The following is a 13,768-nucleotide window of genomic DNA, read 5'->3' on the forward strand; positions in this document are numbered from 1 at the left end:
CCACACACTGCGCTGACAGACTGTTCTGTATTAGCATAGTTTCCGCCCTCAGCCAGTTGTACACTAGTCCAGCTTATAGTCTCCGGAACGATACTGGTCACGGCAGTAATAAAATGAAGAGTACGCACTTTATAAAAGTTTATCTGAGTTGTTTTACAGATATAAAGTTAGGCACCCCCTGAAAAAGCATATGGTCTGTATATATTTGTTTACTGTTAGTTGTAACGTGTGTTTTTATGTACTTCGCTGTGTATGCTGATGATAATGGAAGGAGAGAGAGAGTGTTTATGGATAAGACTTCAATGTGCACTTCTTGCACTGTTTTATTCAGCTCTTACGGTGATTTCAGCAGTGAAAACAGATGCTTCATATTTTGTGTAAACTTCATAAAATTCATCAGTAAAGTTTTGGCCATCATTCGGACAGGGTTCGCTACAACATGCTTGTACTAATAGTGGATAAAAGCAACGGAATTAAACAAAACTATACCTGATCTATCTCCATGCAGCATATATTCTCTGGCTCTGTAGGCATTATTGTCAGAGTCCGGTTCGAACCGAACAGTTTCTGACATGTTCTGTTGTTGTTGCAGAGCTCTTGAAGCTCCGCCCTCTTCTTGAAAGAACAGGCAGGGAGCAGCAGCTCATTTGCATTTAAAGGGACATACACAAAAACTGTGTTTTTGCTCACCCCAAAAAGTGGTTTTAACTGGCTATAAAACATGATCTGTGGGGTATTTTGAGCTTAAACTTCACATACACACTCTGGGGACATCAGAGACTTAAAATGTGGGCATAATATGTCCCCTTTAACATTTTATGTGATTTTGACCAGTTGAAGCTTGTTTTTACTGTACATTAACTTATTCTCCAAGGTGGCTAAAGCTCAAAGAAGTGTGAATATCTGTATTTACTGTCTATTTGCATGTACTGGGCTTTATCCGCTATCTTAAATAGTAAGCTGACACGTTCCCAAGCAGACTGACAGTTCTGTACGTGTGAACTCCTTCAAGGTTTGGACTTAGATATGGTACAGTGCGATTATTATCCATGTGTTCTTGCACTTGTAAGTGAGCTCACATTCTGTTCACAGTGTCAGGCAGGGCATAACACCACCAGGCCAGAGCTTCACGCTCTCACATGTGACAGGCCTGACAAAAAGGGTTGGATCCAAACCCACGCCGTTGCATGGTAACCTCACCAAACCATCACTTAGTCTCCATGAGTAATCAACGGCTCGCAGATGATATCACAATAGCAAGCAATTGTGTTTTTTCGGATATTCTCATGAGAACAGTCTTAAATTAGTTAAATAACATCTTAAATTAACTTAAAGAGTTGTGAGAAAATGAGATGCGCGACATCCATGTCAGATCTACGTCATGTTCGGCAGCGGCAGATCTTAAGGTCACAGCAGCCACTAATGCTGTCTGTAATGAATGTTAATCAAAGAACAAAGGTAACAGAGACAATTGTAGCTTTAATAAGGATTCATCTCTATTTAATGCAATATTTGTGCAGTGCAGACTGTTTAACTTTATTCAATTTCTGTATATTTCCTACTGTTAGACATGTAAGAAGGCCACATGTGAAGACTGTTTTAATTTCACTTAAATTAAAAGTTATTTTTTAAAGCCTAATGGTGAAATTGATATAGCTTTCAATTATATTGTAATGTTAAATGTCTATCATTTAATGTTTAAAAAATCAATTTCATAGAGACATCAGTAGCAGTATTAGAATCAGTGATGCTGGCCTTCATTCATAAAAAGATGCCATTACAACCAATATTTAAACTATACTGTCTTTAAGTTGTTTCTACATTAATTAAAAGTAACTGTAAAATTATAACAATATCAAAATATTAAAACAATGATATCGATCGCGATTAATTACAGCAATTTTTTTTTATCGATTTGACAGCACTATTAAAACTATATACTTTTTGCACAAGCTCTATCGACTCTATTCTCAGGATAATATATTTAATAATAGAATATTGTGGTGTTGTTTTTATTTGTTCATTATTTTTTTACGCTAGCATCTTATTCACAAGTATGAGAGCTGAGAGCGTCGAACCATTCGAGATGTTTTAATATCTTAAAATATAAAATATCATGAAATATTTAATATATAAAAACTTTCTCTTTTTTTTGGCCAATGAATCACTCAAAATGCAAGTGTAGGGAGGCAGAGAGAGAGTTTGTAACCATAACAAAAGCACACAAAAGTACTTGCTTTTAGAATATATATTTAAAAAATGTTATACTCTATTTAACTAGATCGCTCAGCCCTGAACTCCATCAAACATGTCCAGTAGAGATTTTTTAAGTTAAATTCTTTTTACCAGTTTGAGGGAAAATGTACCAAGGCAGTAAAACAGCCCACATTCGTTACTACACACCTGCCCTTTTCCGTAACAACACAGTGGCGAGTTAAGAGGCAGGCGCCTCTGTGTAGCCTCCCACCTCTCTGGAGGAGGAACCGGCTCTGACATGTGGGAGCATCTCAAGAATGCACAGCGGTTTTGACTTGTAGCAGTTAGCAGCCCACAAGGCTTTGAGAGTGGCTGTGGGGGCCCTGTGTTTTGCATCAGTGCTCTGGAGCACTGCAGAGCTGCACAAGGTCATGGCTTCACAGAGCTATCTTTAGATTGATAAACGGGCTTTAGTAGATTAGGCATAATGAAAATAAAGAGATACACGCAGCGTTATCGGTAAGGGAACGGTGAAGTGTGGGTTGAATTCTGCCGCATTATCTGCATTTCTGGCCTACTTTTCTCTCTGTGAGATCAGCTCGTATGTCCACTCATCCATCTGGAGTGGCCCAGTTTACTGGGTTGAGTGCATGATTTTAAATATTTGAGCAAAGGTTGTAGGAAAAGAGCTGTTCTGTGATAAGGGAAGGCTGTAGATCGAGTGGCTTTCCTGCTCTCAGTAATATGTTTTTCTGTGGAAGATTTACACCTCTGTAATGACAGCATTGTGCGGATGTGACACAAACCGGTTGAGTTTTGGCAGACGCTTTCTTACCGGCGACTGACGAGAACATCCATATAGTGTACTGTCACTTCAGAAAGTATCAAATACTTGATGGATACAGAAGCCAAAGTATTTGTGCTAAGAACGACAACAGCAGAAATACAACTAGTCATTTTTATATCTTTAGCTGGAAGCTGCTCAGGCTAGCAGGGTTATCTCAATCTTGAAGTAAAACTACTATATTGGCATATATTGATCTCAGAATGATTTTGAATCTATACTTCAGGGCCTTGTAGAAGGGTTTTATTTCAAATTATTAGTTTTTTGCGACTCTGTGTAAAATATTTTTAATAGTTTTTTATTATGTGTAAAATAATTATTTAAATTGTTTTATTTATTATTTGTCATTTATTTTATAATTGTTTTTAATGATTTATTATGTGTTCATTAATGACGTTTTCTACAGTTCAAGCTATGAATAAGCAGATGATTTAAATAATTTCTTTTGAAACCATAGTATCTGGAGTAAAATATCCAACTTTTGTTGAATTGTAGTCATTCTCTGATAAAAAAATTAATTAAAAAAATCTAAATACCTGAATGAATTGTTTGCATTCAAGGATCATCACAGAGAGTTCATAAAGATGCATTTTGCTTCAAAATCAAAATGATCAAAAGCACCATTTTCTTTACAACTTGTGATTTGTCATCCTTTACTGTTTGTTCCACGGTGTTTCTTAATTTGTATTCACTCAAAATTTAATAAGAAACTGGAGCTTGACACCCTTGTCGTTAACTTTTGCATCCTTTTATATGGTTGCTTCAAGTCTTAGCTGTTTTTTTAGAACACTAACTGCTTTGTTCCACTGAGGTTTTGTCACATAACCTTTGCGGGATTGATTTTAATGAAGTGTTGCTCTTAATTTGCAGGTCTCACCACAGAGGGCCTTTATCGAGTGAGTGGAAATAAGACAGATCAAGACAACATTCAGAAACAATTCGACCAGGGTATGTACTGATTTTAACTGGGCTTTGTGGGAAATTAGGCTTCATTTGCAGGTGTTTGATGGCATGCGGCTAGGAAGATGTTGGAAGATCTTTCACTAATTGGATAGGAGTCCCTGATAAACTCCAGTTTGAAGGGTTAATTTATATATTTGAACTTGCCCTCTTCACAAATCTTGTCACCATTTAGACCCATAATAGGTTAAGACACTGCACAGTAGTATTCATCAAAAACAGTCTCAGGTTTCTTTTCTGCATCAGTTGTTTACTTCATTTTAATTTGCAATATATTCATTATAAGGAAAAATATTATGTATGCAAGTGCATGTATATGTGTGTGTGTGTGTGTGTGTGTGTATGTATATGTATATGTGTGTGTATGTATATGTATATGTGTGTGTATGTATATATATATATATATATATATGTATATATATGTGTGTGTGTGTGTGTGTGTGTGTGTGTGTGTGTGTGTGTGTGTGTGTGTGTGTGTGTGTGTGTGTGTGTGTGTGTGTGTGTGTGTGTGTGTGTGTATGTATATATATATATATATATATATATATATATATATATATATATATATATATATATATATATATATATATATATATATATATATATATATATATATATATATATATATATATATATATATATATATATATATATATATATATATATATATATATATATATATATATATATATATATATATATATATGGTTTTACTGACATTTTTACATTTCACACATTTAAATAGCCTATACGAGTACTAGCAAAACAATACATTTATACAGTGATGTCTATGGAAGCAGCAATAACAATCCACTGACTACGTGATATATTCATATCAGATACACATTGTGTAAGTAACCAGAAAGTTTACTCTATTCCTCTCTTCCACTTTACCGGCCACTTTCATGTATTTCGTGAGAAGTGGATGAATTTACTTGTTGTAAATCTGACAGATCCGATTCTCTGGACTGCGGCGCAAACTAACATGGCGATGCCCATCACGCATTATAGATCAAAAAACATGATCATTGTATTTTTCAACAACAAAACATGTTCACTTACTTAAATTTGAGAATCGGAATATCAGGTAGTTGGTGACATAGCCAGTAAGTTTGTGAATATTTTGAATAAAAAACAAATAAAAGCGATACATCTGCCATACAGCACTATTGTGGCTGCGTCATGGAAATATTACTTTAATAAAATAATTAGATTTGCTGCCGCTAGGGTGGGTCTAGATTTCTAGGCTAGTAAATTGTAATATAAATATACATATTCAATTTTTATTTCTTATTATTAACTAAATTATATTAACAGATATTTAATAAAGAAAGATTATATAAAACAGTTTAATATATAAATAAATGATATATGTTGGGTAAGTTACTCTACTAAAATTACTAGCTACTAATTACATCTTCAGCAGTGTAATCCTATTACTGTACTAATTACTCTCTCCAAAAAGTATTGCATTACTTATTAGTATTAGTAATTACTTTCTAAATCGCAAATTAACCTCAACCACTTGAACAATACATTTTTAACATTAAACATTACATTTAGAGGTTAAATTGGTTTATATAAAATTGTTGTATAGTCTATACAGTATTTAATGCAATTACATCAGAAGTAACTGTTATTAAATTACTGAAAAATTAAGAGTAATCCCTTACTTTAATTGAAGGAAAAAGTAGTTAAATTACAGTAATTCATTACTTTGTTGTGAATTACACCCAATACTTATTGTATGTAATAATTTCGAACTATCAAGACTAGTGAACACTCCCCAACATTCACCAGCATGAGTGATGAGAAACAGGCCCTGAATAACACAATAACACAGTTATTATGTGTCACTGTAAATGGACCATTCCTGTAAAAACAAACTTGACATTTGTGGATTCTGACTGGCATGGTGCCTGCAGGCCTCCATCAAGCTGTGATTCGTACTAGTTATTAGCTTATGCAGGACGTTTTTAGCTTAAATCTCCTTGTGACGCATTAAAGTGATCTGTTATATTCTCTTTTCGAAGCTCTGGATTAAATTGTCACTACTCTGACAATATATTGAGGCATTTTTTCATGTCATGAGTAATGTTTTTTCACAGAAACAGTTTATATCATAATGGAGTTGCAAATTTAAGGGAAAAATGGCTTATATATTAAATAACCGTGACTATTGTAGATAATGCAGTGAATGCAATCTTTTGCTTCATCTCATTAAAAAAAACAAAAGAATTCTTTGGAATTTGATGGACAGGAACCAATGATAAGATGATTCATAACAAATGAAGTCTGCCATCCTTGCAAAAGCAGCTTTTAACATGTTATGTAACACTCAAATTTTTTTTTGCTGTGCTTAGCAAAACCCCCAAGTTCTTCCTCATTTGACTTCTTTGTGATGTATTTCCACATTAACTATATTTGCATTGCTTTTTCTCTATCGCTCTCATGTACCCTCATAATGGTCACTATTACAGATAATAAGTTTATATTGTTATTTTGTGGCCAAATGAAATCCACTGTTTTCATATATCTTTCAAATCAAACACTAGTCATGGCTGGTGAACTGTGGAGATGAGTGGGTGGAAAATCTTCAGCCGAGTGACCACATTATTCATTCAGTGAGCCATCGTTTGCCCAAAAGAGCCACTATAGGCATCAGTCTGCCCACTGGCCTGGAGCCATTAGTCTGACTCTCTTTTTCTCTTCTCCATCCTCAAGATACTGTGAATTGGGTGCTTTTTACCCCTTCTTGTGTTCATTCAGTGCCTTTGCGGAGAGATCTAATCTGACAGCTGTCATTTCTCCTTAAACCCAGCTCTTACAGCCACTCTTTCTCCTCACCATCCTCTCTCATTCCTGTTTATTTAAATTTTTTTCCTTCTATTCTGCTCAGTTCCGTTAAATCTGTTTTAGAGGCTTTACCAACACTGATAAAGGCAGTTGGATGCTTACACAAGCTCACACTATTTTCGTTCTTCTCTCAGACCACAGCGTTGACCTGGTAGTGATGGATGTAGCCGTGAACGCTGTGGCTGGGGCCCTAAAGGCCTTCTTTGCCGACCTCCCCGACCCCCTCATACCGTACTCTCTCCATCCAGAGCTAGTGGAAGCAGCCAGTAAGTATCGACTCATTCAATTTCTCCATCGCTTCCTCTTTTGTCTGAGGTTTGTGGTAATGGACTGCTTTGGAACGGTCTCGTTTTACTAGTTACATATTGTTTCAAAACGTTCATTAAACCTGACAGGTATGTAGCATTCAGTGGCATGCTTTGTCAAGCCTTAAGTAATAAAGTGTGGTGAATTATTATTATTGATTAATTAATTAATTATTATAGCGTTCGACACTGACACCCTTTCATCTTTGAGCTTAACATTGTTTTAGAAGTTTAAAGGCCTGTTCAGACAATATTTCATGTGATTTACTGACATTAAAGCTACACTGTGTAACTTTTTTAGTTTATTCTTAGCTAAAAACACTTAATTCTTTCAAAAATATATGTGCTCATTAATGTATATTTACTTCTTTCAAGTAATAAAGTATTCTCGTAAATTTATAATATGCCGTTGAAAATACATACGGGTGAGGGGTTCGAATGCGGGTCGCCATATTGCCCCTCCATCTTGAAAGTACATTACCCAAAGAGGGACATACCCGTAAATTCAAGCTTCGCCTTTCGCGTTTTAACACTCGATGGCACCGTGTCGAATGTGGTCGACTAGAAGCCAAATTAATCTTGGACTAAATCAGCCACCGTAGGAGTTCAAACGAAATCAGTATTGAGAGGAAGAGAAACTAATATTCACTGGATGGTCATATATCTTTTAACCACTAGATTGGGGAAAATATCACACACTGTAGCTTTAATAAAATATTTGCAGTAGGGGTGTGACGAGACACTTACGCGATTGGGTTCACGAGAACGAGACGAGACGAGATTTTGACATAGTATTTTTAAGAAATCCTTAATGATGAAATGCATGACTAGAAAATTGTTTTCAGGTGCATTTGAAATGATTTAACTCATCATCTTGTAATGAATGTAATTTCAGTTCTACTTTCTGAGTGTGAATTATCATATGCAGTAAAAGACAACAATACTCAAGCACTGTAAAGGTTTTGGCAAAAACTCAACTGGCTTCTTTCCTGTATGATTGTCTCTTCAGACCTCATAACTGCACTTGAGCTTCTTTTGACCTCCTAACTGAACTCCTTCCCACAAATTGATCATAGATTTTAAGTGCAAACAATAACCATAATCAAATTACTCAATATTCAAAGTGCAAATAGAGACCAAATTTATCTTCAAGCATGATACAGAGCAAAGAGATGGTTACAATGGGATAGCTTTCATATTGGGAGATATTCGCGTGCCTCAAGGAGCCGCTTTCAAACAGCGGTAACGTATTGAAATCGCGTTTGAATGCGCGCTCGCGTTTAATTTCACTTTGAATTTCGCGATCGTGCGTACTCTTGGAATAGACTCAAACAGCTCGTTTTTGGTGAGCTGATGGAATTGAAGCGACTGTTATCCGCCTGAATTAAATAGTTTTTATTTATTTAAAAAGCAAAACTAGAGTGGATGTGTAATGTAAACGTAGTGTTGACCTATTCTATCCTAACTTCACCCTCACACGCCGTCATGACATTATGACACGAGACAGCTTTTCACCTCGACGAGAAATCTCGTCACAGTTTAGTCTCGCGAGGTCTCGTGGCACGAGATCTCGTCACACCCCTAATTTGCAGTCATTTTCACACCAACTGTTTACGCAGAGTCTGGTAAAATATATTTTAAAATGTAATTCATTCCAGTGATGGCAAAGCTGTATTTTCAGCAGCCATTACTCAGAAAGCTGATTAGGTGCACAAGAAACATTTATTATTAGTGTTGAAAACTGTTAATATTTGTATGGTGATAGTAACTATGATAGTTTGGTTTTCAGGCTGATTTTTTTTAAAAATAGAAATATTTTAACAATATAAATAACAACTTTCTCTTGATCAATTTAATACGTCCTTCCTGATTAGTATTGAAGGGAGAGTTCACCCAAAAATTACCCCGTGATTTACTCACTCTCAATCCTAGATGTGTATGATATTCTTCTTTCAGAAGAATAAAATCAGAGTTATATTAAAATATGTCCTGGCTAATCCAAGCTTTATAATGGCAGTGAATGGGAGCCCAAAATTTGAAGCCCAAAAGAGTGCATCCATCCATTATAAAAGTACTCCACACAGCTCCGGTGGGTTAATAAAGGTTATAAACTTTAGTTATAAACTAAAATATCTATAGACCACCTTCCGTATTCAACTTACGGAAAACATATGACATTGGACGTAGCGTAAACGTTTTGAACTGCAAGAGGCGTTACACTTTCTTCGAAAGTTGAATACGGAAGGCGGTCTGGCGGAACTCCCTTTAACAACTTGTGAATGGTAGTGTATATATATATATATATATATATATATATATATATATATATATATATATATATATATATATATATATATATAATATATATATATATATAATATATATAAAAACATTTATAAATAAATGTTTCAATTTTGGCAATGCTATACATAATTTGCACAAAAACGATTTCAAATATAAAGGATACATTTTTATGAAACAAAATACAACTGTTTGTCCACAGTTTAAAAGCAGAGACTTGCTGACTAATAGATTTTTGAAATTGGATTATTTTCATTATTCATTATATTTATGATAACATGTTATAGATGCGTTTCAGCCGGTCTAGGTAAAAGTAATTGGGCCAATTTTCACATTTCATGTAATGATTGAGAAAATTTTAGCTGAAGATCTGGGTTAGCACTTTATTTTATTGCCAGGGTAAGGAATTTTAAGTGTCAATCTGTAGTTGACTCCACCTGTAATCATGTGTCTGACTCTAGCTCTGACCTCAGCCTCTCATTCATACATTAGTCTTCACATACAGCAGGTGTGCGGCAGTGTGTCGAGGCAAAATGAGCTGGGTTCAGGGAAACAGCCTTCACCTGTCACATCAGCACAGGTTGCGGCTACAAGAAAGACAGGAAATATGTCTGCTACAACTATGAGAACAAGTAGAGACCTGCTTGTGCTATTTCATCGTTTGAACAGTCAAGTTTTTTTTTCTATCGTACTCGGTTTCTGCTTTCAACTACGTTCAATATTAATCCCATCACCACACCGTCTAATCCCAGCCCAAGGTAGCTGAGAAGTCATTTAAATGCATCTGCATTTCCGTTTGATGCTTCCGAGTGCTGAATCTAATCCAGGGCCCCCCTGTGACGTTCTCCTCATTATTTCTGATCCACACTGCTGTAGATAAATGACATTAAGAGCTGGGATGTTGTTCTCTATGAACGTACTGATATTTCATCTTTATCTTTTTCCTTCCCTCGCATGTTCTCGGCCAGGCAATTGTGGCTCATTGCAGAAATTACTTTGACAAATCTTCTTAATTGTCTTTCTGCTGGAAAAGATAAAATGTTTCAAATCAGATCTTTGTCACATCACCAAAACACAGGAGTGTAGTGGTGGGTGAATGTCTTAGGTACATAATACAAAACATGCACAATACAGGATTTATAAAATACAGAATATACACACATACAAATATACCATACCATATTCAGTGCTTGTTGAACATCACCGATTGCACATCTCTCTGAATGCTTGATTTTGATGGGTCGATTTGCGCGTTAGATTGTATACATTAAATTTGTATAATATATAGGGATGTACAGATATTGAGATTCTGGCCAATAACAATAATCCAGTGCTTTTAGGCAACTTATAGCACTTCTGTGTTTTAAAAATAACACACTAAAAACTAAAATTATTTAAATGATACAAGTGAAGTTATGCATCACAGCATTATATAATGTACAGTATGAACAATGAATATTAATTGAATTTCATTTAACAGTGTTATGAAATAACTAGTGCTTGCAAAGATTAACAAGATAAATATAAAAACGGGAAATTATGTACAGTTAAATATCTAATATTCAATGTGGTGCAGATATATAGTGCGTCCTTAAAACTAACAATATTTGTAAATGACACTGAATGATGCAAGGCATAATATCATTTCTCACCTAACTCAAATCATGTCTTTATTTATTAATTTATTAAATAATAAGCAGGTTAATGCCAGGTAAGACAAAATAAAGCCTAACAGGAAGGTTTTGAATGAAAATGAAGGGGCCGTACCTATTTCAAATTCAGAATGTTTCCTTACTTCTCTGTCTAATGAGTTTGTTAAATGTGTCCTTTTCTAGAAATTGTAGATCATTACGAAAGACTGCAGGTGCTTAAGGAAATCGTGAGAAAATTTCATCCTGTGAACTATGAAGTTTTCAAATATGTCATCACTCACCTCAACAGGTAAAGCTTCGGTTTCCCGCTGTTTGGTAAAAATAGTTCATCTTTCTTAAAGGGATAGTTCACCCAAAAATGAAAATGGTGTCGTCATTTACTCACCCTCAATTTGTTCCAAACCTGTATACATTTCTTTCTTCTGCTGAATGCAAAAGATGGGTCCATGACATGTATTTTTTGTGTCCGAATTCATTATTTTCCTAAAAAAAAACAAAAAAAAACAATACATGTCACATATCAAATTGATCTACAATATTTCTCTTTTAATTTTTTTGAAATTCAGTTGACTTTTTGAGTTGTGGTGTTTCAAAGACCTAAAATGTCTGGTAGTGCGACTAGCAAATTTACATTTAAAAGTATAAATTCCCACTGCAATTGCAAAATGAAGTAAGAAATATAAATGTAAACCATTATATAATGTATACAAATAAAAAAACATAACTCATTATGGAAAATTGTGTTCTGAATACATAGAAAAGAGTCCGTTTATATGAATTGGACTAAAAGGGCAATACATAGAAAAGGGAAAGGGAATTTACCATGTGATATGCATTTTACAATAATTCATATGTATATTGTATATGTATATTATTTTAAATGAATATATGGTCGAACATAAATCTTGTTTAATAATGATTTATGCTGTTTTAAAAGCTGTAAAACCAATATGAATCAACGGCATACATTTTTTGGACATAAAAATGCATTTTAAAACTCTTGCTTAAATTTTTTTTTTTTTTATCTAAAAAAAAAAAAAGTATTTTTTTTCTTATTTGTCATTGACCCAGATATATGATAGAATTTGTTAACAAAACAATGAAAAACTAAACCTAAATCAACTGTTTGGTTACCCATATTCTTCAAAATACTTTCATACAGTTTTCGAACAACTCGAGTAAATGACACAATTTTCATTTTTGGGTGAACTATCCCTTTAATGTCCTATGAGTAATTCATCCCTTTATTTATAAATAACATTATGAAAATATATTATGCAACACAAACTTGTGTAATATGTGGAAATATATATGTGAAAAAGAAAATGTCCTATGAGTAATTCATCCCTTTATTTATAAATAACATTATGAAAATATATTATGTAACACAAACTTGTGTAATATGTGGGAATATATATGTGAAAAAGAAACTCTCCTTTCTCCACCAGGGTAAGTCAGCATAGTAAGACCACGTTGATGACGGCCGACAATCTCTCCATCTGTTTCTGGCCTACGCTCATGAGGCCTGACTTTGAGAACAAGGATACGCTGTCCACCACCAAACTCAACCAGTCCGTCATCGAGAGCTTCATCCAGCAGTGCCAGTATTTCTTCTATGGTGGTGATATCACAGAGCCCTCCAGCGCTGAGGGGACTCCTCCTCCACACGGCCACGGCTTGGAGTCACTGCTGGCCCTGCAGCTCCCTCCTCCCCTCCAACCACAGCAGATCCAGCACCCGCTTCCCCCCGAACCGCTCATATAGACCCCCAGCTCACTGCAACACACGTGTGTGTCTGTGTGTAAGCCTCTTAAAATAAGAAGTGAAAAATAACTCTTTCTTTTATACTAAAGATGTGACTTGCACATTTTTTCCCTGTTTTTTTCCTCCCCTTATTTTATTCCTCAGCCTGACTGAATGAGAGTGAATAAAAACTGTAAAGAAAAATTGTAAAGAAAATGTCAATGTAAATTTGACAGTAAATGTGCACATTGGTTAATTTCAAACATGGCGAACGTAAGGAAGATATATTTATACAACTGTTTTTTTCTTTTTTTTCTTTTTGGAAAGACAATGGAGCTGTCAATCATTCACTAAAACCAACACCACATGCACGACTTGCCATAATGGCAAAATGTGCCATTTTTTTCCTGCTTGTTTGTCCCTTTTTATTTTACAATGGACTAAAGATATATTTTTAGGATATTTTTATCTTAAAGACAGCAGTCGTTGTCGGGGTGGTGGTATCCCATGGCGTTTGGGATTGAACTAACACGAGTTTATGAAATCAGGGGCGCCTGCCTAGGATGCACTTTGTCCTACAGACATTGAAACGGGAGCCCCTCGTACTCTGGAAACCACAGAAAGGGAAACGGCCCACTGCAACCATTTGGCACATCTCAGAGATCCAGGCCTCAGAAGACACCTGGTTATCTCCGTCTCGTTTCATGTTCGTTCGTTTCGGTTCCGCAGACACCTTTGGAATTTCTATGGTTCTGTTCATTCATTTCGTGAACTGAATTTGCATGTTCTTTGCCACTTGTAATAACTGAAAGAGTAATGCGGAGGAAAACGGTAAATGCTAAACTGTTTTTATGCAAGACTTTTTTTTAAACCTAACTTGTTTAAGGGAACATTAAAATGGGGTAAAATTG

General features: G+C 35.0%; 1 protein-coding gene across 1 annotated transcript in view; it reads left to right on the forward strand.

The window, feature by feature from the left end:
* Positions 1-13,768, forward strand: part of arhgap5 (Rho GTPase activating protein 5) — a 49,604-nt gene extending 35,836 nt beyond the window's left edge. Inside the window, exons 4-7 of the mRNA XM_079832680.1 lie at positions 3,911-3,988; positions 6,991-7,122; positions 11,298-11,403; positions 12,563-13,768. Of these exons, the coding sequence (XP_079688806.1) occupies positions 3,911-3,988; positions 6,991-7,122; positions 11,298-11,403; positions 12,563-12,878 (632 nt within the window). The 3' untranslated portion in view covers positions 12,879-13,768. The remainder of the gene's footprint in view (positions 1-3,910; positions 3,989-6,990; positions 7,123-11,297; positions 11,404-12,562) is intronic.

This window comes from Gobio gobio (assembly GCF_949357685.1).
Source record: "Gobio gobio genome assembly, chromosome: 13".
Classification (NCBI taxonomy): domain Eukaryota; kingdom Metazoa; phylum Chordata; class Actinopteri; order Cypriniformes; family Gobionidae; genus Gobio; species Gobio gobio.